Below are 22,672 nucleotides of genomic sequence, written 5' to 3'. Positions count from 1 at the left end.
TTCACCAATGTAATAGGTTATTATGTACCCATTGGATTAATTTATTCAAGATATTATATAAAATTATCATGGTATTAGAGGTATAGGCTTTGTTCAACCCTAGCAGTCGCTCTCATAGAACCCTAGTTGCCACAAGTTTGTTTTGGCATAGCCATCAACGGAGGCAGAGACCAACATGTAGATCGAACAAAAAAAGATCCACACTGCTGCTATTCCAAGAGTTCTATAAATATGGTAAAGAAATTATATTTTTGGCATGCAAATCTCTCTCTCACTAGGGGTCGTGGAGGTTTTAACAATAATTTCTTTATTATAAGTATTCTGACTATTTGTAGTATTCTAAGAGCTTCTGCCTCCTGATAAATTCTTTCAATATTTGGATCAGATTAGGCTGTTATAAGATTCGAGACGGTATTAACAAAATAATTCTTGACAGAAACAGTAAAAAACTTTTGGTCAAGAATTTCGAAAGATAATGCTTTATTTATTTAAAAGGAAAATAAGTACAATAATATAAGCTTTATATATGGTATTGTGTAAGTAACCTTTGAGTGAAACTTTAGGCCACACATTACAAATTACGTTTTTCTTTCCTCTCCTTCTCTGGAATTCCCCCGATGATCTACGACTTAAGATCAGATGGCAAAACCGTGTTTTACGGGTTACCCTTACAATAATAATTGGTCTAAGGTTACATTATTATTATTATTATTATTATTATTATTATTATTATTATTATCAAACCAAAGATTCCTACTTTGATAAAGCTGTCTAATTCTTTTTTGTTAGTGGGAGTACTTAGGACGATCCACTTCTTTATTTGAGCTTTCAATCCACTTTAGTCTTTGCCAGATACTGCTGTCTGGGATCTACATCAATCGTCAGTACCTCTTCTGCCGATGGATTCTGCGGTCACCGGCTTGTTTCTCCGACGATCATTCTACTGATTTTTGATTCTAACCATACGTAGTCCATGGCTTTTTTGTACACCGGAATCTATGACGGTTTTATTGCAAGGTATTGTATAGACGACAGTCTGTCTATCGTCTATTCTTTGTACTCTTCTTTGGTTTTTACTTTTTTTCCTTCCTTTGGTACTCTACTCCGGCAAGAAAGTTTGGTCTCGTAGATGCTGATTTTCTGCTTCTAGCTGATCTATTTTATCTTTCAATCTCATAATCTGCTCTTCTATCTTCAGAACTTGTTTCTTTAAATTCATAAGTTCTTTTTCTGATTCTTTAATCTTCTTCATAGATTCTAAATTATTAGCTTCTGGAGTTTTTTCTCGAAGCTCCGGATCTATGTAGTACTGCCCTTTCTTCAGATACTGATCTGCTTCAGCCTGGGCTTCTTCTATGGTAGAGTATTTTTTATAATGGGCTTTAGTGCCTTTGGTGACAGCACAAACGGATGCCCAACTCTTGTATATCCCAGGCTGTGTACCTGAAAATAGCACATAGCACCTGTTCTCTTGGTTCTTCTCACCAAAGTATACTGATAAGCCATTGAGGCAGGCTATCATATGCTTCCTGTCTTTCTTATGGAAGGCCACCCAAGTATTATCTACAAGGATCTTTTCTGTTCTGGTGATTTCTAAATTATCTTGGACTTTGAATGCCCAACTGGTCTTTGAATAATCTGAAAAGGTTAATTTTTCTGTAAGCTTTAGAGCATTTGGGATGACTTCTCCCAAATGCTCCGTGGATCGAACACTACAAGAAATTTGGCCTTTAATGTCGGTTTAAAACCGACATTAAAGGCCTTTAATGTCACTTGGCGACCGACATCTTTGCGAGCGTTATTAAAGGGCTTTAATGTCGGTTATAAACCGACATCTTTGAAGGTGTTATTGAAGGCCTTTAATGTCGGTTTATCTTTAATGTCGGTGGATAACCGACATTAAAGATGTCTTTAATTTTTTTTTAACCGACATTAAAGCTGTCTTTAATGTCGTTTTTTCAAATTTATTTTTATTAAATCCTTGCATTATTGTCCATTTTGTATGACACCAAATAGTTAAAAATGAAATCTTTTACTTGTACATATACAAAATGAAATCTTAATAATGTGTACATTTATATACAACTTGGCTCCAAATACAAAGAAGTTATGAAGCTTAATTATTATACATTGATCATCCTTTGGAAAAAAAGAAAGAAAGAAAGAAAAAGAATATATTGAGAGAGCAATAACTAAAATTGCAACTAATAGCAAACTAGAACGCTTCACAAATGACCATCTTCAAGATCTTGTCACAAAGATAAGGGTCTGGCTAATTGTACTCACTTGCAACCATTTCTTCTATTGCAGTCATTTGTTTAGTGATATCTCCCTGTAAAAGACATCAAGATGGTTGAATTGATAAGTAACAATTTTATGACCTAGTTATAATTGCAAGTCTCGCAACCGAAACCTACGTAACTAAGTATCCATATCACAAACAAAACAAAAATGTAAAAAACAGAAACCAACTTATTTAAGAGAAAAAAAGGTCGTTCAAAGCAAGCAAACCACATATCACAAAGATTTTTTTTTTTTAATCTTCAAAAGAAAAACACCACACCAGGGCCAGCGGTATTTCCTCCTTGCCATAACCTGACTGAAAAATATGGCAACAAACTAGAAACAACAATGAACTTTGTGAATAAATAATAAATATGGCATCCTGTTGGTTGTTACATGAAAAATATTTCCTACACCTACCTTTTAGATATACATACATCATATCCTCTGAGAATTGTGATGAAGAGCAATTCTACAACACCTTTATTGCTCCATCAAGAAAGCCAATGCCAAAGAGCCTTGAACAGGCAAGTTACAGTACAATGAACCAACCACCAATGACTAAATCTTCACCACAAACACAAACTATATAGTCAGACTAAAATAGCCTACACCCCAAAGTCAAACTATTCTAACTCCACAAAACTATTATATAATCCCACAAATTACAATGACCACAAACTACGGCAACTCTGAACCCAAACAACTCCAAAGACTCTATGTTAGAAAAATTGCTTTTAGTGAATATACACATATACAACATGTAATTAGATAAGGAAGCAACAACTGACCATTTGCATGACTCACACCAAGTGCATGAAGCATCTCTAAGTTTGTAGGGTCAACGTCCAATGCTTGCTTCACTACAGCGATAGCCTGCATATATCAATATATATTATATTTCTTTGTACAAACAATAATTAGAAATCAGAAATTAAACATGAGATGGTACAGCACAATACCAGAAGTATAATTGCCATGAAAAGGAGTCACCTAAACTAACAGAATAGAAGTATGAGCATTATGAATGTCAGAAAAGTATTGCAATAAAAACAACATACCTCTAGAAAATGGTTGAGCATGTAATCAACATGAGCAAGCCCTTTTGAAAACCTTTAAGATTTCACATACAAACATAGTCTACAACTACTTCCCAAGGTTATGACTGCAAACTTGAAAATAAAAAATAGAGAAAGTTGCCTCAAGAAAATAAAAAATAGGTTTCGCACAATGACAAGTTGGTACTTACAAAAATCAACGGACACCCAGACAAAAGACTTAAATCTAACCAACTCTCAAAGCTCATCTCCATAACTTTCAACCCCTCTAAAGATCCTATGATTCCTTTCCAGCCAAGTACACAGCCCGTGCACCAGAAACATAGTTGGAGGATCTCTATGACTACAACTACAGATTCCAATTATCAAAAGTAGGAATTATAGAAGAAAATGTTGTCAAAACCTGAAAACAAGACGTTCGTCGTGCAAAATTTACACAGCCACAGATTGTGCACATCCAATCCGATGGCATTGTCATGTTCTTGCTAAAATGGCCTGATCTTGTAGTATTTTCTGCAGCAAAAGATCCTCCTGCACCCCCCGTTGGCTTACTACTGTAGTACATAATAGATGAAAACCAAAATAAGCTTGCAGGAAAAATTAAACCATGGAATTGCCTCGTACTTGCACAAAAGTATTGTTGATTGAATAAAATACAGAGACTATTTCTCATGATCCCAGCTTTTCTCAAACTCCAAGTAAAAAATAGAAACAGAAAAGAAACCTATACACAATTAGAGAAATGGTAGACCTATCAAATTGAGTGATATATCTTAATTATGCAGACAAATGAACAAACCTGTACTCAAAGAAAAGCTTCCTGCCATCTACAACTAAACCATCATCACCAATCTTGTCCATCATTGTCTGTGCTGCTCCCTATTTCATCAATAATAACTTATACATGCCTACCACAAAAATATGATATAATTAACCAATACAGAGTCTGAAAATTTATATGTACCACTGAAGGAAAATCAATAAATGCAAAACCCCGTGAAATGCCAGAATTGCGCTCTTTGATCACACGCACATGACGAAGGGGTCCCCATTCGGCCTATGATATAAGAACATAATACAAATCTTATAAAGTTCATATCTACAACGTGAGGCACAAGCACTTCAAATAAAATATCAAGCAATGGATCAAAATCATAATACCTCAAGTAGAGTGGATGAAGGGTATGAAGACTTGTTGCCGGTGATGGCACAGAAGCTCGACGTCGAGGTGTTTGTGTCTGAGCTTTGCAGCGGTTTTCGGCTGCTTGCTGATGCAACGAAAGGGCTGATTACTGCAGAGAGTTTACGGCGAAATTCAGCGCTGTTAGGAATGGAAGGGATAAATAATAATTGAAGTAGAAAAAAAAAGACCTTAATCGGAGTAGCTTTTCTGATGGAATCATTATCAATGGTAACCCTGGAAAACAAAACCCATTTAAGAAAAGAAACAGAGTAAACAAAACCCATAATGAAAATCGAAGATTAAAGAGAAAAAGAAACCTGTGAGGGTTCATACGATTGACGAGCTTCTTGAACTCGTCGTCGAGAGGGAGAGAAAGGGACCAACAATCCATAAGAAGAGAGTGACGGAACTATCGAAGAAGAAGAGAAAATAGAGAGCGATGGTGATTCGACCCTAAACCCTAAAGTTGGATATGAATAGTTCATAAAATTATAAAAAAACAAATCAATCAACCGCAACATTCCCATTGAACGAAATGGGAAAACAGAAACTCAAAGGAAGGAAACCCAAATGAAAATCGAAAATCAAAATCGAAGATGAAGAATGGAAAATGTAAAATACGAATTTACCTCTACAGAAAGTGGATGAGCATGCCTTTGGATGAATATGGGAAGGATTCAGAAAAAGAAAAGAAGATGAGAAAAACAATGAGAAAAAGTCGGAGAAGGAACGGGCATCGGAGAAGAAAAAGTCGCCGAAGAAGAAATGGACGAATTCATTTGGAGAAGAAAAGGGATTGCGCGAGTAGGAGAGGGTCGAAAGAGTAAAGTAAGAGAGAGACTATTATTTTTTCACAAAATAAAATTATTAAAAAAAAATTAAATGGACCTTTAATGTCGGTTTTCAAAATGGCGGACCTTTAATGTCGGTTTAAAACCGACATTAAAGCTTAGTCTTTAATGTCGGTGGAAAACCGACATTAAAGCTTAGTCTTTAATGTCGGTGGAAAACCGACATTAAACATCCGCGTTTTCAAAACCGACATTAATGTTCATTTTCCATTTTTCCCAACCGACATTAAAGCCTATATTTGTTCTAGTGAACTCCTTCCGGGAGGTTCTTCTTTGGAGATGAGGTGGAGGCTGTGTTCTGCTGGTCGTGGTTATATTCTATGAGGTCTAAAGGGTTTGATCCCATGGCGATATTTTTTCTTTTCATTTGTTCAATAGCGTACTCGTAGATTCTTCTTCTATTTTTCTGCAAACAAGATCGTAATCAAGAAAGAAACTGATTGAAACGGAAAAGGGAATGATTGCTATTGGATGATGTAATTGATTACCACCAAAATGGGTTTTATTTATAGAATGCAAAGAGGAAATGATCAATAATTGAATTAAAGATGGCACAAAGGGGATTGGGAATGGTACCTACATCTCTCCGACCATCAAGATATTTTCCTTATTTGTGTGGTGGCTGTCTAGCTGACTTGGACTTCCTCATTGGTGACACTCTTTAATATCCCTTACCTCACGGGTTAAGAAAAATAAATCAACGGTGTAGCTTTCTTCTTCCACCCCCACGTCATTAATTTCTTCAACTTTTACCAATTGAGATTGAAGCTTTTAAAGTCCCCAATTAAAAGCTTGCTTAAGTGTTAAACCAAAAATGAATGGGGGTTTGGAGTTTTGGCTCCAATTTCCTAACTTTCTTTCCTCTAATACCCATGGCAAATTTCATTTTTCTTTTATATTTATATTTAAAATTGTTTCTTCCGTAGAATGGTCCAACTAAAATAACAAATTTAAAAGTGGACGTATATATTCTCCTTAGCAAAAAAAAATAAGTTATTACAATTGTTTGATAACCATTTGAATTTTTTGTTTTGAAAAATTAAATTTATGAATACTATTTCCACCTTCAAATTTTTTACTTTGTTGTCTACTTTATGCCAATAATTTGAAAAGCAAACCAAAGTTTGAATGCTATTTTCTTTCTTTCAACTTTTGAGTTGGTTTTTTAAACTATTGATAAACCATAGATATCAAAGAAACAAAATTATTTAGAGGTAGAAATAATGTTAATAAACTTAACTTTAGAAAGTAAACCTTTTATGTTTATGTTTGGGGATCATCCAATATGACTCTATCCAAGTAAACAGAGTTGAGAAAGTAAACCTCTAACTGTATGTATTGCCCTTGGTGGGCTCTATTTGTGCCGACACTAAAAGAACCTCAAGAATTGATCATTATAAAATGACTCTGATCTAAAAGCTTTGTATAGTTGAATCAACCCACAGACGCAAATATCCTCTTGTAATTTAGATCTAGGAGGTTCCAAGAAATCTAAGTTGTTTGGTCTAAATATTTTTAAAATATAGAAAAATTTTAGATTGTATCAAAATACTAATATATTTTAAGTTCAATAGAAAGTTTATTAATATTTGTTGATAGAATCTAAAATTTTATTATATTTTATAATTATTTTTCTTAGTTTGCCGGTTACAATAACTTTTTTAAGTAAAACTAACTAAATAATAATAATCATTTCATAATATGTGAATACTTTTTTTTTAAATTTAGAGTGAAAATGCTGGCCGGTGATAATTTTATTGTTTAACAATATCCACAGTAAACAAGTAATAGAGCTTGTTTATAATTATAGCAAAAATGTATACGATATAACAAAATTATCATTGACAGATTGATATTGATAGATAATTATCATCTATTATTATTAGATGCTTCATTGTGTTTATTCGGTGAAAAATTTTGCTATATTGAATATTTTCGACAGTTAACATTTGAAACAACTTTTTCACTCTAATTGAAGAAATTGTGAAGTATATGTATCAAAATCATATTGAAAATTGCACTGTGACAAATTTGAAGTTTAAGATTTGCAAGTTTGTCACACATTTATTTGTAAATATGAAAAAAAACAAGTCCAATATCCAATATGCTCTTAATACACTTGATGAACATATTTATAGACATAAATAATGAAAATAACTAAATATTAAGAATTCTTAATTTAATAATTAAGTAAATATACCTAATGAGATTCGAGTAAATAAATTAACATGACATTTTTGTAAATAAATTGATCTTTATTAACTTTGTCAAAACAATGTGATACGATTTTAGAGGACATTTGGGATAAGAAATTGAGTTATTAATATAGTCCTATATTATCATAGATAAATAGTAATAGTTTGTGTTTGAGGTGTAGATCATTTTAATTTGAGTTATAATAATATGCATTTGTGATTTATATTTTTACAAAACCAAAACCATATATTTTTCTTTACCCAATTCTTTAGCAAAAATTAAGAACCTTTTATTGTAAATCCAAATATTTGGTATAAAATATGTATCAAGCGTGTATCAAGTATGTATCAAGCGTGTAATAAATGTGTGCCAAACGTATATTAAGTATATGTCATGTGTATCAAATGCCTATTAGAAGAGTATCAAGTATATAACATAGGTGTATCAAATGTATCAAAATAAAAATGAAGTGTATATTAGTAGTCTATTGAATGTGACAAATATATCAAATATGTATTAATGATGTACCAAGTGTATATCAAATGTATTAGATGTAACATAGGTGTGTCTAAGTTTATCTTTAAACTTACTAAAATATCTTTAATTTAATAAATGATAAGGTATGTGTGTTTGCTTAGTTTTTTAAGCGAAAAAAAGAGGTATATTGAGCACATTGGGTACACAAAATTTGCAAGTGTGGATACATTACTTACGAATGAAACTACAAACTAGAAAAGAATGAAAAAGAAGATGCTACAACTCAGAAGCAACAAAATCCAGGAAGAAGTCATACAAAATTTCCCAGATTTACTCTTCTTTTCCATACTTCTTGTTCTTCTATAAACACTAACCACCACATCTATGAACACCCTTGTCACTCCAAATAATAAAAAAACAATACATACAAAAACCATCGTACCGTCTTGGTTCTCTTGAGCATTTTGTTTCTCCCTAACCTCATTCATCTCAGATCTACAGACAATAAACAAACGCTCACTCATTAATGATACGTTTGTTTGATTTAACTTTTCAATTGTTTACCTTTAAAAATTAATCATTTTGAGAAAAATTGGAGTGTTTGTCAAACAAACCCTCTCTCAAAATAGCTTTTTAGAAATCATTTTTATCAAAAAAAAAATTTAAATAGATAAAATTTTTCTTGATTTAAAAAACAAAGATAAAAAATATGAAGCAAAGGTTAGGGGTTAACCTGAGAATTGCATTGTCTCTGAGTAGATTTTCCAACTGCAGAGAAATAAAGGACCTCCAAGAAATGAGATCATTAACATCTTTACCCTGAAAAGATAACATTTAAATATATAGATTGAAGATTATAGAGATCAATCTCGAATAATAACAACTTAGAATCATATGGAGGTAAGAAATTTAACATACAATGCTCTCCTGGATTCTGAGGAGATTCCTTATGTCTTCATGATTCTTCTCAACGAGTATGTCATTCTCCCGAATGTCGTCATTGAACTGTTTGAAAATATTTCCATATTTGGAATGTAGTTCTTCCAAATACCGCTCCAGGATAGACAAGTTTAAATCGGATGAGCGAACTTTCTGCATCAGTATCTTCAGAACAGTGTCCCCAGGCATCCTGCCTGCTTGATGATGAGGGCGCAGTTCTTGAAACCTATCCGGTATGTCTTGTTTAACAAAGTCCTCTACTATATCCGCCTCATTCCTTAAAGAGGATATTACTCCGTTGTAGTTATGATGCTCTTTCTCGTACTTTGTTGTCGGTTCATTGTTGGCAGGAAGTCCTGTTGATATAAAGGTATTGTCCTGAACCGAAACCAAATCCTCCAGCATTTCCTCAACGGCATCCAATCCATAAGCTTCAAAGACACTTAGTGTGCAGTAGAATTCTGAACCATGATGACTTAGAAGTCTTAATTTCAGGTACCTCACCCATTTTGGCTCCTTTAAGACAAACCTTTGAGCATGCTTTGCATTTGCAGCAGTAAAGTTTCCAAGCTTTATCCAAACATCTGTAGGATAAATCGAACTTCCAAGAAGCTCAAATTCCTTCAAATTGGAAGAGTGATGCTCAAAATTAGCAATTTTAATAGTACGCACCAATGTTTCTTCAGAGAGTTCCAAGGTAACAAATTTTTCCTCAGCAGAACATGGATTTCTGAGGTACTTGTCCGTGTCCCGTTCTAATATATTTGAGGCTCCCTTGGCCTCCATGTTAAATTCCAATACCTTTGACCCCTTTGAATCTGCTGCATAGTTGTATTCTGCACCGCTAGGCTCTAACCTAAGTAAAGTACTTTCCACTTGACCAGTTCTGGTTTTGGTTTCTGAGATAAATGCTCTGCTTTTGAAAACTTCAAGACCAAGGGGTAAAACATGAGATAGGCGATCAGAATTTAGAGCATCAGTTTCAAAATTCACTCCTAAGCCATCATCTTTCTTCACGTCAGGCAGCTCCCCAAATGCAAGCAAAGTTACATTCTCATCAAAATTGTCATGATTTTCATTTTCTTCACGAACAAAGATATCATCATCAAAGGCTCTGGATTTTGCACTGTCTATGAACCGATCCTTTAAAAGGGCAACTGAACAATTTTTATTCTGACGGCTTTCAGAATGCTTGTAGTTTTCATACTTGGATTCATTCCAAGTCGATATGCTATCTTGTAGATAGGTGCAGCCATCTAAATAGCAAATAGAGTCGAGCGTAAGTAAGTTATTCAATTACACGACCCCACTGTTAACTAAGAAAAGAGGAAATCTATTATGCAATATTCCTTGTATAATTTAAAAGTAATTATAGTGATAGAAACAAGATGAGCAGACTTCAAATGCCAGAAGAAGGTATAGAATTGCAACATACATTTTTCCCCAGGAAATATTACCTTTTGACCTATGTTTTTATAACTTCTTTTGTGGTAACTTTCATTAAGGTTTTATTCATTAGTATTGTTCTAGCAGAAACAAATAGATCCTTGTTTCCTAAGAAGTGTGACAAACCATTGAAATAAAATGGTACAGCCTAGTTTGAAATCTCTGCAAACTATCAAAGACTTTATACCCCAACTCCTAAATAAAAACAAGAGAAGAACAGCAAAGTCATTTCTAAAAACCAACAAGCATACTGGTCTAAGGAAAAACCCAAATACTGATGGATGACTCAAATTCAATAAGAAAAAAAATCAAGGAGAAGCCATCCAATTCAAAAACACCATGAAAGAAATGTATCATGCTAATATACTCAATTTCTGTATCATGTGCAAAACAATTTACAATCGAACTGAAAATTTTAGTGGTGTGGTGACTGACATCTCAAATATGAAGAAAACAAACGCTATACCCATAATATTAAATAAAAATTGTATAGCGGAAAAGTTTCTCAAATTAGATTCTCAGATCATTGTAAATAAAAAGAAAGGTAAAGAAAGTTCAGTTAGATGCTGACCTTTACGACTGTTGCCCTGTCTGATCCATGAGCTAAAGAGGAAGAATAGCCCCCACGACACAAATATTAAGGATAGAAAGAACATATACAAGCGATTCCTCCCATTGGTAGTTTTCTCTAAAGCTCTTCTCTGCAGAAGAGCTCTACGTGACCGCTGCATCTCACATCAATTCAGGCCACTAATCATCCAGTGCCCGTGCCTAAGAATATAGGAGGAGTATTCTGCACCAAATAAATCATGAGCTCACATTAATACTCACTTTCCAAACACATGAGCAATAATATAGAATTATCTAGATGTAACAAAAAGGAGAAGATTAGTCATAAACAAATATCCAAGCCAGGCATGTTACAGCAGAATGTTGTGTCTATTTCCAGTCACACCTTTGATAAAGAAAACGGTAGCTTTTGTAACAGCTCCGTAATTTCATACTTGAGAAGAAACGAAAATTAATCAGATTAGAATTATGAATTTAAAATAATGTAATGCACTCCAAGGTTCATGAGAAATATAATGGATCATTGATAGCTAGTCTTAAAAAATTCAGCAGCAACATTAATAACAAATTTTCAATTTCTAAATAAATCGTAAAGAAGAACTAAATTTCGAACACATAGTACGTCACCGTCAAATAATGAAACATCCGGTGAAATTCGTATAGGAAACGATGATCTCGTTTGCTGGAAATGAAAGTTCTCGACAAAATAAATAAAGATCTTGGCAGCTAAGCAAACAAATCCTTTTTATGCAAAAGAAACACCGTCCCACCAAAACCGGATGGTGTCGTGGCCACATCTAAGAGGATTCCTAAAGTTAAAGATTGAGATGAATTATAAGAGCTTCCAATTGATCATCACCTGGTTTTGATGTTGTCGGTAAACCAAATGAACAAGCAGACACTACTTAATTTCAACGTATCACGTCGCACATAATTAAGAAACATTTCACACAGATCACAGATTCATTAAAGAAAAAAACGGAATGGGAAAAACTAGAACCAAAATCGATGAGAGTTGATAGAAATGTAGTGACGGAAATCGCATGCAAACCTTGAATTGCAGTCGGCATCGGGAATCTGTAAACGGGAAAGCAATGAAGGAAGAGAAGAAGAGAAAATGAGAGAAAATGAGGTGTGAAGTTGAAGCAAAGAGAATTAATGGAAGATAAAAGCATAGATTGACCTGATTGAAGGTAATCAAGATTAGCGTATCGGCCGTATGTTTGGAGCGTCGTCAAGGCGTTTCATGATCGAAATCATCGATTTCGTTTTCATTTGGAAACAGTTCCATTCCACAATTTCAAATCCAATTGTCTCTCTCTCCAAATTTCTCATTTGGACTGTTCATCATCATCATCTCTCTCTCTCTCCCTCTCTCTAACTTCAAAAACTAAATTATATTTCCCTCCATACGTAAGCAAAGCAAAGCACCACTTAACTCTACTCTTTACCCTCTTCTTCTTCCCACCAATTAACATCATTCTTTTATTTTAAACTTTTCATTTTATTGTTTGTTTTTTCATATATATACATTTATTTAGTTTGGTTAAAAATTCATCATGAAACTTGAAATTAAATGTTCCATTATTCTAAAATCATAACATACTCTAAAAATGAAATTTCTAAATCTATGTCCTCTACATGTTAAATTATTGTTTAGTCGTTTTAATTTGTAAAATTTTCATTTACATATTTAAAAAATTTGAATTTGTCAAAGAAACATTTTTAATTTTTTTAAAGAAAGAAATAATTCTTTTTAGAAAAAAAAAAAAAAAAAAAAAAAAAAAAAAGAGTTACATTTAGAAAGAAAGGTTTATTTATGAGTTTAATTTGAAGACATAAAAATATGAAATGAGATAATTGGAGCTCACCGACAACCAATCAAAATCTGACATATTACAACGAAACCTGAGGTGGCAATAACGTATTTGACTGCGCCATGTCACCCGCATTAATTTTCTCGTCCCCTTCTATTTACTTTTTCATTTATTCAAAATGTGAAATTTGGATATAACTTTACGCCTAATTTTTGGTTTGTTATTTATTTAAAACAACGGTGCCCACATACTTTTATTGTCAAACACATATTTAGGTTCGGTTTATAAATTATTCTCAATTGATAATTTAAATCATTTTCAAATATTTCAAAATTCATAAATGTAAAAGTGAAATATAAAAATGAATTTGAGTGGTTTTAAAGTATGATAAAACTAATTTTAATAAATTAAAAATTAGATGGGAAGGTACGGTTTATGTTATGTGGAATTAGGCGACAAATTTTTGTTTAATTTTATAATGTTGAGAAGGAACCGACTTTTTAGTTAAAATATGCTGAGATTGATAATATTTAATTTAAGGAAGATTACACCAATACTTTTAAACACCAAATTTGTTTGTTGAAAAACTTGTTTATTTTCAATATATTTTTAATTTGAATATAATTTATTATACGAGACACCATCCACCTTAATCGGTTTAACTAGAAATAAAAGGTTTTAATAGTTTGATAATTTTTTAATGATTCTAAAAACAAAGCTACGAAGGTTTCGTTGTTCTTGTTAATCAATATAAGAATCATATTCTAAATCTAATTCAATATTGAAGATATACTTAGGTCTATGTAACTTATTCAAAATCTTTTTAATACATCTCACCAAATGGCCGTTGAGAGAGTTACATGAACAAACTTTTGCTTTGATTTAAGAGGAATAATTTAAAGTAATAGCATGATCATAGAGGTTTGATCTCACGCACATACTAGAAAAATCTATTAAAATAAAGTTTGATCATTCAAATTGTTAGAACAATCAATGTCACTTTTACAAGTGCATGATATTGTTTACTTTAAGTATAGATCTATATAGCTTAGCTTTTGGCTTCACCTAACTTCGAGTCAATTGATATTATCTTTGTCCTAATTAAAAAAATAAATTGTCTCTCACTTAAATAATTATAATATTCTTCATAGTTAGTTTATGTGGGACTTTAATCGAATATTCAATCCACAAAATTATTATAGTAGGCGACCGATACTTCAATTTTAGAAGAAATAGTTTTGGCGGGAAGAATTGTAATTAGTTCAACCTACCTAAATTGAGACTAGCAAAAAAAAAGAGAATATCTTACTAAAGACGTTGCATCTTCTATAGGAAAATGGACCTACTTAGTGACCAATTGAGAGTATAGCAACGATCAAAGGTCGAACGGATGATTTATGGTGGTAGAGGTACCATTCTAGTCAGAAGTCAAGTTCCACAATTTCATAAAATTTCGTTTGGGAGACATTTTCATTGACGAGTTTAGATATGTTTAAGTTTATCTTTTCAAATGTGTTTTCTTTTGAAAATAAGTTATTTTGAAAAAAAAAAAATTGAAGTGTTTTGTTGGGACTCAAAATCGTTTTATTTATAAAGGTTCTTCATTTAAGATTAAGATAGATGAAAAAATCACAATGGCAATCTTTGTAAGCTATATGAGTTATTTCTCTTAATATAAGTTGGTTTTGAGAGAGAAATTTAATGTTTTTATTAATTACCAACGGTAATATTGTTGATGAAACTTAAACGGATAGTTAGTTTTTAAAAAACGTTATAGAACAAAAAATAGTGAAGCCACATATGAATTCTTTTAGGGGTAGCATGTGATCTCAATAGTCAATACCTCACACTAGAAAGATTAAAAAGACCCAAATTATATCAAATCTTATAACTTGTATATGTATATAAATTAGTTTTCTTATTGTAAATTTTTGTTTAGGGTGAAAAGGTAAACTTCACATATTTAATTATGTTTAAATGAAGTTTGCCAAATGGAATATTAAGATTTTGTTCCATTTCAGAGAATTATTATAAGAATAATAATGATAACAATAAAAGTGATGGTAAGTTAATTTGGAAGTAGTAACTAACCTCTTCACCTCCAAACTCTTTGACCACAAATTTGAATGTCTTGGAGTGATCAATACTATGTACCTATCAAATTTTACATTGATATGAAGCCCAGTGTCATCAATACATTCATATTTTCACTTCACATATTTATTTTCTTTTCATTATTTTTGTTTCTTTCGACTCTTTTTAATCTCAAGATTATAATATAACCTTAATGTTCTATTCGTTTTATCTATCTTTGATTTCTTCGATAAGAATGCTAGTAGAAGCATGCATGCATACAATCTTTTTATAAAGAAGAGACAATGTTTGTTTAGACCTAAACCGAAATACTTTTAGACAACTAAGAAAACGACACGAGATTTGTTTTAAGTAATTATCTCATTTAATTTTGTATCTTTGATCATTTTTAGCATCTATGGTCCAAAAATAAGGAACGGGTAACAACGAATTTCATTATAAATTTGGTTTTGATTAATAAGGAATAATATACACATATAGTTAAAAGACAAATTAAAATATCATTTAATGTTGTTTTACTTAAATTTTATTTTAGTTTTATTTTTACTTTCACATGTTATGTTTTATTTTAGTTTGAGCACCTCTATAAATTTTAATATAATGGTCTTCTTCACATTTTCGGTATTCAATAATCATCTTCTCTAGCATGAAAATTGTTATTATTTTTTAACCAATTTTAATCCATATTAACTTTAAAAAGTCAAATTTAAGATTTATAAAAAGTATTGCAAGGCTATCTTTTAACCACTAATAGTACAAAAAAAAAAAAAAAAAAAAAAAAACTAAATTTGACAACTTCATGTATTATATTTAACTAAATTAAACATAAAATTTGTACTATTAAGATAAAAAATTCAACGGTAGGAACCATCTATTATAACGAAAATAACAAAACTACCAACAATAAAAGTATACTAATAGCCTTTTTTTTTTTTTTTGGGAGATTAATTGAGTATAGAATGAATTACCTTTTTCAATTAATGTTGGAAGATGACTAGTCCATAAGCTCACGTTATTTGCTCTAAATTTCACAATATCATTGAATAGAGAGAAGAGAAGAAACGTCACTCTTCCAAACCCTCAAGAACAGAAAAAGAAGAAAATGGTCACAAATTCATTCAATCTACTAATATTGTTTTGTTTCTTAAATTGGTTGGATTATAAATATTATTACAAATGATGAAAAATGGACTCTTTTTATATACTCTCAAATATATATATTTTTTGAAAAAAGACAAAAAATAAATAAATCATAAATGAGTATATGTACACATACCATTCAAGATCAATAATAAATTTAGTTACATGCACCTAGAAATTAAAGGATTCATGAGCCATATGTATCTTGAAATAATGTAACAAAGGACACTACACACACATCATCATCATGCATCTAACTTATATTGGAAACAACATTATGGATGTCTTATCCTCATCTATATCGTACTATTTTTTTACCCATAAATTTGAACCCACAAATTTGATAAAATAAAAAGATAAAAGCAATAATAAAAAGTAGACTTTAATTCGGATAAGTTTAAATCACAAACTAATTTAATCTTAACTTATATTATCTAGTCTTAATTTTTTAAAAAAAAATATAAATTTTATGTTTTTTTTTCTAAATGCATTATTATAACATATACGAGGTAACTAAATTTCAATTTTAAACTTGGAAATTTCAATTTTACCATCAAACAATGTTTTAGGAAATTTCAAAATAATAATAATAGGAACATAAAATAATTTGAGGAAGTTACTCCCTAAATATAATCTTGTTCTTGCTATATTACAAGTTTTACAAGTTTTACAAGGTTAGTTCTTTCATCTACATTTATTACATTTTGTCTTTGGTATATAGATCAAGTTTTAAAAATGATATAATGTTGGTTTTTAAGATTATTTTTCTTCCAATATCATTGCATTCATGATATAATTTAAAGTTATAAAATTGTTTAATCAAATTTGAAAAATCATTTAGTAAAATTTCGGACACGATGGTTGCTTAACAAAAGTTGGAGGGATTGTTGTTTAGTAATAGTTGAGAAATTGTTAATAAATTAAAAATTCAAATATCATTCAATAAAGAAGATCGTTTAATAAAAGTTAAGAGATCATTCAATAAAAGTAGTTGTGAGATCTCTTAATAAAAATTAGGGGATTGTCGGAAAATCGAAGGATTGTTATAATAAAAATTGAGAGATTGCTTAATACAAAATTGGGGATTTATTTAATACAAAATTCGGGATCATTTAATAAAAATTGAGAAATCATTTAATAAAAGTTGGGAAATCGTTTAATAAGAGTTGGAAGATCGTTTAATAAGAGTTGGAATATCGTTTAATAAAAGTTAAAAAATCATTTAATAAAAATTGAGAGATCGATCAATAAAAGTGGGGAGATCTATTAGTAAAAGCTAAGAGATCGTTTAATAAAATTTGGGACAATATTTAATAAATAAATCTTTATTTAATAAATATTTGTTAAATAAATTTATATCTCAAATTTTATTAAACAATCTCCTAACATTTTTTTAAAAGGATCTCATAACTTTTGTAATAAAACGATATTTCATATTACGAAAGAATGATTGATAGATAAGTTCATAGAATAGATGAGTCATAAAAAGAAAAATTGTAGTTTTTGAGTTAGCTTGTGAAAATTTTCCCTCCTCCTCTGCCCACTCCATGCTTTATTCCCCTTTTTTCCCCTTTCTTTTTTTTTTTCTTATCCTGAATTTCTTCTTCTGTTTCTTTTGTTTTCTTTTTCCTTTTACAATTTTTAATGTTCCTTCTTCCAACTTCTTTCCTTTTCTTTAATGTGTTTCTTTGAACCTCATGTAGCGAAGACGGAGCATATAGAGCGTAGACCATCAATCATCATGTATTGAGTCAACTTCTAAATAAACATACAAGGTTTAAACGTCGAGTACTGAGTGTATAGTGTGTAAAAGCATCAAACTATAGAATATCAAGCATTAAGGATTGCCTATTTAAAAACTTTTGAAATATTCTAATATTTATAAATGGAAGGTTGATAGAAAATTTTTACAGAAAAAAAGTCTAAAAATCTACAATAAACTAACATCAAAATACTGCTCTCATGGATGTCCATGCATAGAGTAATTAAGAAACAAATTACTTTTATGCACTTATCCCATGCGTCTTACAAACATACATTATGTTTTATTGTCCAGAATTTTCACTTCATTAGGTTCATGTAATCCTCCTTACTCATCCCTTGGCCTATAAACAGAGTTTTCTAGTGGATCTTGTAAACAGATACAACAATGATGTGATCCAAAAAAATTGGAAATAGCGGAAAATTTTAAAGGCTTTTCTAATTTTTATTTTTGTTATTTTGTTTATTTGTAATAATAAAATTAATAATAATAAATAAATAAATAAGATGACACATCATAATATTAGAGGATTTCTTTTTCTCTCTGTTTTACAGATGAGATTCGATTGAAAAATACAAAAAGTTAAGTCTTGTCCAATCAGGGCAAAGGTAAGGAAGAGAAAAATTTGAAGTGAAAAGAAGAGCTTGGTTTATTGTATGCCACGCTCACTAAATTTTAGTAATAGAGTGATCAATTTATGAAAGGTAGAATACATTATTTGATTTCAACTGAGGTAGGATAAATTTTGAGAAACTCATCCAAATCTATAATGTAAATTAAGTTGGGATGAGAGTAATAGTAAAAATCTAGGGATTGGAGCAAACATAAACAAAAGGTGAAGATTGACCAAAATAGAAGTTGTGAAAGCTAATAAAAGTGCATTTACCTCCAAAGTCCCACGTGGCACTTTGGTTTAAGTCGTAGGGTGACAGGTGTGTGAGCTTCCAAATCATCATTTTCATACGGCGCCTTTGCTTCTACTTTCGTGATTCCAGGTAATAACAACAAACTATCCTTATCCTTCTTTTCTTCTATAGTAATAAATAAAGGTCCTTTTAAAAAGCGTGTAAATAGATTCAACGGTCAACAACTGTGGCCGACGCCACCACGTACACCACCTTCACCACCTTCACCACCTTCATCTTCATTCTTCAACTTGACGAAATCCCCACCCCACCTCCCTCCCTCTTCTTTTATTTCCCAAAGTTCCCACTTTCACTCTCATCTCATCTCATTAATCATGAATCTCTCTTCTTTTTTCGCTCTTCCATTTCTCCTTTTCCTCTTCTTCTTCTTCAACCTCGTTTCCGCCTGTCATGTCGCCGACCAGAAAGCTCTTCTTGCTTTCAAGTCCGCCATTACTGCTGACCCCTCCGGTATTTTATCCTCATGGAAGCCCGGCGTCGACTGCTGTACTTGGGCCGGAGTCACTTGCTCCGTCCCCAATCGTGTCACTAGTCTCAGTCTCTACGGCCAACTAGACCGCCCCAACGCCTTTCTCTCCGGCACCATCTCCAACTCCCTCTCCAACCTCCCTTACTTGGACGGAATCTACCTTGTTAACCTTCGTAACATTTCAGGCCCTTTTCCACTTTCTCTCTTCAAACTCCCTAAACTACTCTACGTCTACATCGAGAACAACAGGCTTTCAGGTCAATTACCTGCAGCAATCGGAAATATGAGCCAACTCGAGGCATTCAGTGTTGAAGGTAACAGATTCACTGGTCCGATCCCCAGTTCGATTTCCAAAATGATTCGCTTGACTCAGCTTAAACTTGGTGGCAACCTTCTCACTGGATCCATACCCATTGGAATCAAGCAACTCAAAAGTCTGACGTTCCTCAGCCTCGAACGGAATCGATTCACCGGTGCTGTTCCGGATATTTGGGGAACGTTTCCGGAGTTGAGGATTCTCAGACTTTCGCACAATAAACTCACCGGCAAAATTCCGCGTTCAATTTCATCCCTGGCTCCGAAGCTTAGTTATCTAGAGTTAGGGCACAATTTGATAACAGGAAATATTCCTGATTTTCTTGGAAACTTTAGGGCTCTGGATACACTCGATCTCTCATCCAATTACATCTCTGGAGTTGTGCCGAAAAGCTTCAGAAATTTGACGAAAATATTCAACCTGGATCTGTCTCGGAATTCGCTGGTGGATCCATTTCCGGAGTTGTTTGTGAAAGGGATCGAGTCGTTGGATTTATCTTACAACAAATTTCATCTGGGGAAAATTCCGAAATGGGTGACGTCGTCGCCGATTATATACTCTCTGAAATTGGCGAAATGTGGGATAAAAATGAAGCTGGACGATTGGAAGCCGACTGAAACGTATTTCTACGATTACATAGATTTATCGGAGAACGAGATCTGGGGGAGTCCGGTGGGATTGTTGAACCGGACGGATTACTTGGTCGGATTTTGGGGAGCCGGAAACAAGTTGAATTTTAAGTTGCAAGATTTGAGGATAGTGAAGAGCTTGAAGTACTTGGATTTGTCGAGGAATGTGGTGTTGGGTAAAGTACCCGGCGGGGTGGTGGGGCTGAAGAAATTGAATGTGAGCTACAATCATCTGTGTGGCCGGCTTCCGGCGACGAAGTTTCCGGCGACGTCGTTTGTGGGAAATGATTGCTTGTGTGGGCCGCCGCTGCCGGCCTGCAAATGATGCGTCCTCCTCGACGACGACTACTACTGTGGAATTTAAAACCGAGACGTAGTTTTCAAATTTCATATCAACATTGGGTGAGTTCACCAACCGCACCACCGAATGCGAATGCGAATGCGTTAAAAGGCGCATTTTAGATGAGATTATGTGGGGGCACGTACGTATGAGCGTTATATGAAACCTAGTAGCTCTCCATATCATCTTTTTTATATGAAACCTAGTAGCTCTCCATACCATCTTTTATATGAAACTAAGTTTGATACTGGTTAGGATGGGACCTCAACCAAACAGGTTTATGCTTTGATAATTAATATGTACATCGCACGTGTTTTCTGAAATCCAATAGCACGTAACTACCTTAAACTAGCTAGTTTAATCAAATGCTTCACAGTTCCAAAGTTAGTTTTTATCGGATGTTATTTAAGCCTTGGTATTAAGTTGTTTTGATGGACTCCTGATCATGAATCAAATTTAGTTTTTGTACTTTATCAAATTCAACGTGTTTTGAGTTAGCATGCCAGAACATCCCAGTGGAGTTGATCTTCCTATTCATGGAATGTTCGAATCTTGTGGCAAATCTCTAACGATTTAAAGAATATAACTCTTCTGCAGTTAGATTGCAAGTACATTAGCAAGTTAGAAACTGATTCGAACTAATCATCGAATCTAAAGAGTGGTCATCTACGATACATCATTAAGTCTGAAGGTCAATCATTCATGAAAATCATCAAGTCCAAAGATAGATCATCGAAGAAAGATCATTAAGTCTGAAGGTCAATCATTCATGAAGATCATCAAGTCCAAAGATAGATTATCCAAGAAAGATCATTAAATTTGAAGACCCATTCTCTAAGAGATCAATAAGTCAACTATCGATTCGAGAATATCATCAAGCCCAAAAGTCAATCATCTAGAAAGATCATTAAGCTCAAATACCGATATAATCATTTATAAAACGTTTGCAATTAATCACTAAATCATTGCTTATGAGAGCTAATCTCCATATATCTACATGGGAACATGCTATTTTCATGCTGCGTCATTTATGCGTATTAGGCCAACATTTTATCACAAGTACTCGACATTACAATTAGCATATGGCTAGGAGTCAAATATTTCTCATTTGAGAATTTTTGGATGGGTAGTATACGTTCCAATTGCTCCACCATGACGTACTAAGATGGGTCCTTAAAGGAGAATAGCTGGGAATATATGTTGGATTTGATTTCCCATCAATTATTAAAAATATCTTAAATCCTTGACGGGTGATGTGTTTCCTGCACGATTTGCTGATTGTCATTTTAATGAGAAAAATTTTCCAAAATTAGGGGGAGAAATTAAGAAGTTGGAAAAACAAATTACATGGAATGTATCATTATTGTCTGATTTAGATCATCGTACAGATCAATGTGAACTTGAAATTCAGAAAACAATTCATTTGCAAAATATAGCAAATCAATTACCAGATGCATTTGTAGATGCAAAGAAAGTAACTAAATCACATATAGCAGTTGCAAGTGTCCCATCAAAGATTGATATACTACACAACATGTTATCATTAATGAATCTAGAACGCGCCAGAAGCGTGGTAAACCAGTTGGTTCCAAAGATAAAAATCCTAAAAAAAGGAATTGAGTCAATAAATCGATTAAAGATGTGGATGTTTTAGAAGAAATCCAAAATTTGACTTCCGACAAAAATGTCAAAGAAGATAAAACAATCAAGGATAATAATGAGATCTCGATAAACTATGTCATGACAGGAAAAAGATGGAACCGAACTAATGTAGTTGTTGACAACATTTTTGCATATAATGTTGCTCTTGATATTATATCTGCAAATGAGAATTTTGAATCAAAATCTGTTGAAGAATGTCGACAGAGAAAATATTGGTTTTTGTGGAAAGAAGCAATTAGGGTAGAGTTAAATTCATGTTCCAAACGTCAGGCTATTTTTGGACCAGTAGTCCAAACACCAGAAGGTGTCAAATTTGTGGGATATAAATGGGTATTTGTGAGAAAAAGAAATGAAAGTAATGAGATAACAAGATATAAACAAGATTAGTTGCACAAAGTTTTTCATAAAGACCTGGTATTAATTATGAGGAGACATATTCTCCAGTGGTAGATGCAATCGCATTAAAAATTTTAATTGGTCTCGTTGTGTATGAAAATCTGGACATGCATCTTAT

At 32.5% G+C, this 22,672-nt stretch overlaps 2 protein-coding genes and 2 long non-coding RNA genes across 7 annotated transcripts; 2 read left to right on the top strand and 2 right to left on the bottom strand.

The window, feature by feature from the left end:
- LOC127148411 (uncharacterized) lies at positions 1–1,592 on the top strand. The gene is made up of 2 exons (XR_007819399.1): positions 1–1,017; positions 1,255–1,592. It is a non-coding gene; the product is annotated as an uncharacterized LOC127148411 (long non-coding RNA).
- A 424-nt stretch (positions 1,593–2,016) lies between these two features.
- On the bottom strand, positions 2,017–5,923 carry LOC127148410 (uncharacterized). 2 transcript variants are annotated; one of them, XR_007819397.1, is made up of 6 exons: positions 5,154–5,923; positions 4,842–4,933; positions 4,713–4,758; positions 4,503–4,633; positions 4,306–4,398; positions 2,017–4,220 (listed from the first exon to the last, which is right to left on the bottom strand). It is a non-coding gene; the product is annotated as an uncharacterized LOC127148410 (long non-coding RNA). The 2 variants fall into 2 exon arrangements; XR_007819398.1 differs by having other exon boundaries at positions 2,017–4,398; positions 4,842–4,984; positions 5,154–5,904.
- Positions 5,924–8,249: 2,326 nt separating this feature from the next.
- LOC103485395 (SUN domain-containing protein 4) lies at positions 8,250–12,463 on the bottom strand. 3 transcript variants are annotated; one of them, XM_008442960.3, is made up of 6 exons: positions 12,187–12,463; positions 12,055–12,080; positions 11,005–11,226; positions 8,967–10,243; positions 8,782–8,867; positions 8,250–8,543 (listed from the first exon to the last, which is right to left on the bottom strand). In XM_008442960.3, the coding sequence occupies exons 3-6, from the start codon at positions 11,162–11,164 to the stop codon at positions 8,300–8,302; spliced, it is 1,767 nt and encodes a 588-aa protein (XP_008441182.1). In that variant the 5' UTR covers positions 11,165–11,226; positions 12,055–12,080; positions 12,187–12,463; the 3' UTR covers positions 8,250–8,299. The 3 variants fall into 3 exon arrangements, with proteins under 3 accessions (XP_008441182.1, XP_050938583.1, XP_008441184.1); XM_051082626.1 differs by having other exon boundaries at positions 12,055–12,463; XM_008442962.3 differs by lacking the exon at positions 12,055–12,080.
- Positions 12,464–18,494: 6,031 nt separating this feature from the next.
- Positions 18,495–20,928, top strand: LOC103485393 (leucine-rich repeat receptor-like serine/threonine-protein kinase SKM1). The gene has a single exon (XM_008442959.3). It carries the CDS (start codon positions 19,057–19,059, stop codon positions 20,479–20,481), a length of 1,425 nt encoding a protein of 474 aa, XP_008441181.1. The 5' UTR covers positions 18,495–19,056; the 3' UTR covers positions 20,482–20,928.
- Positions 20,929–22,672: the final 1,744 nt, after the last annotated feature.

This window comes from Cucumis melo, chromosome 3, assembly GCF_025177605.1.
Source record: "Cucumis melo cultivar AY chromosome 3, USDA_Cmelo_AY_1.0, whole genome shotgun sequence".
Taxonomy (NCBI): Eukaryota; Viridiplantae; Streptophyta; class Magnoliopsida; order Cucurbitales; family Cucurbitaceae; genus Cucumis; species Cucumis melo.
This window is presented reverse-complemented; position numbering and strand designations above follow the sequence as displayed.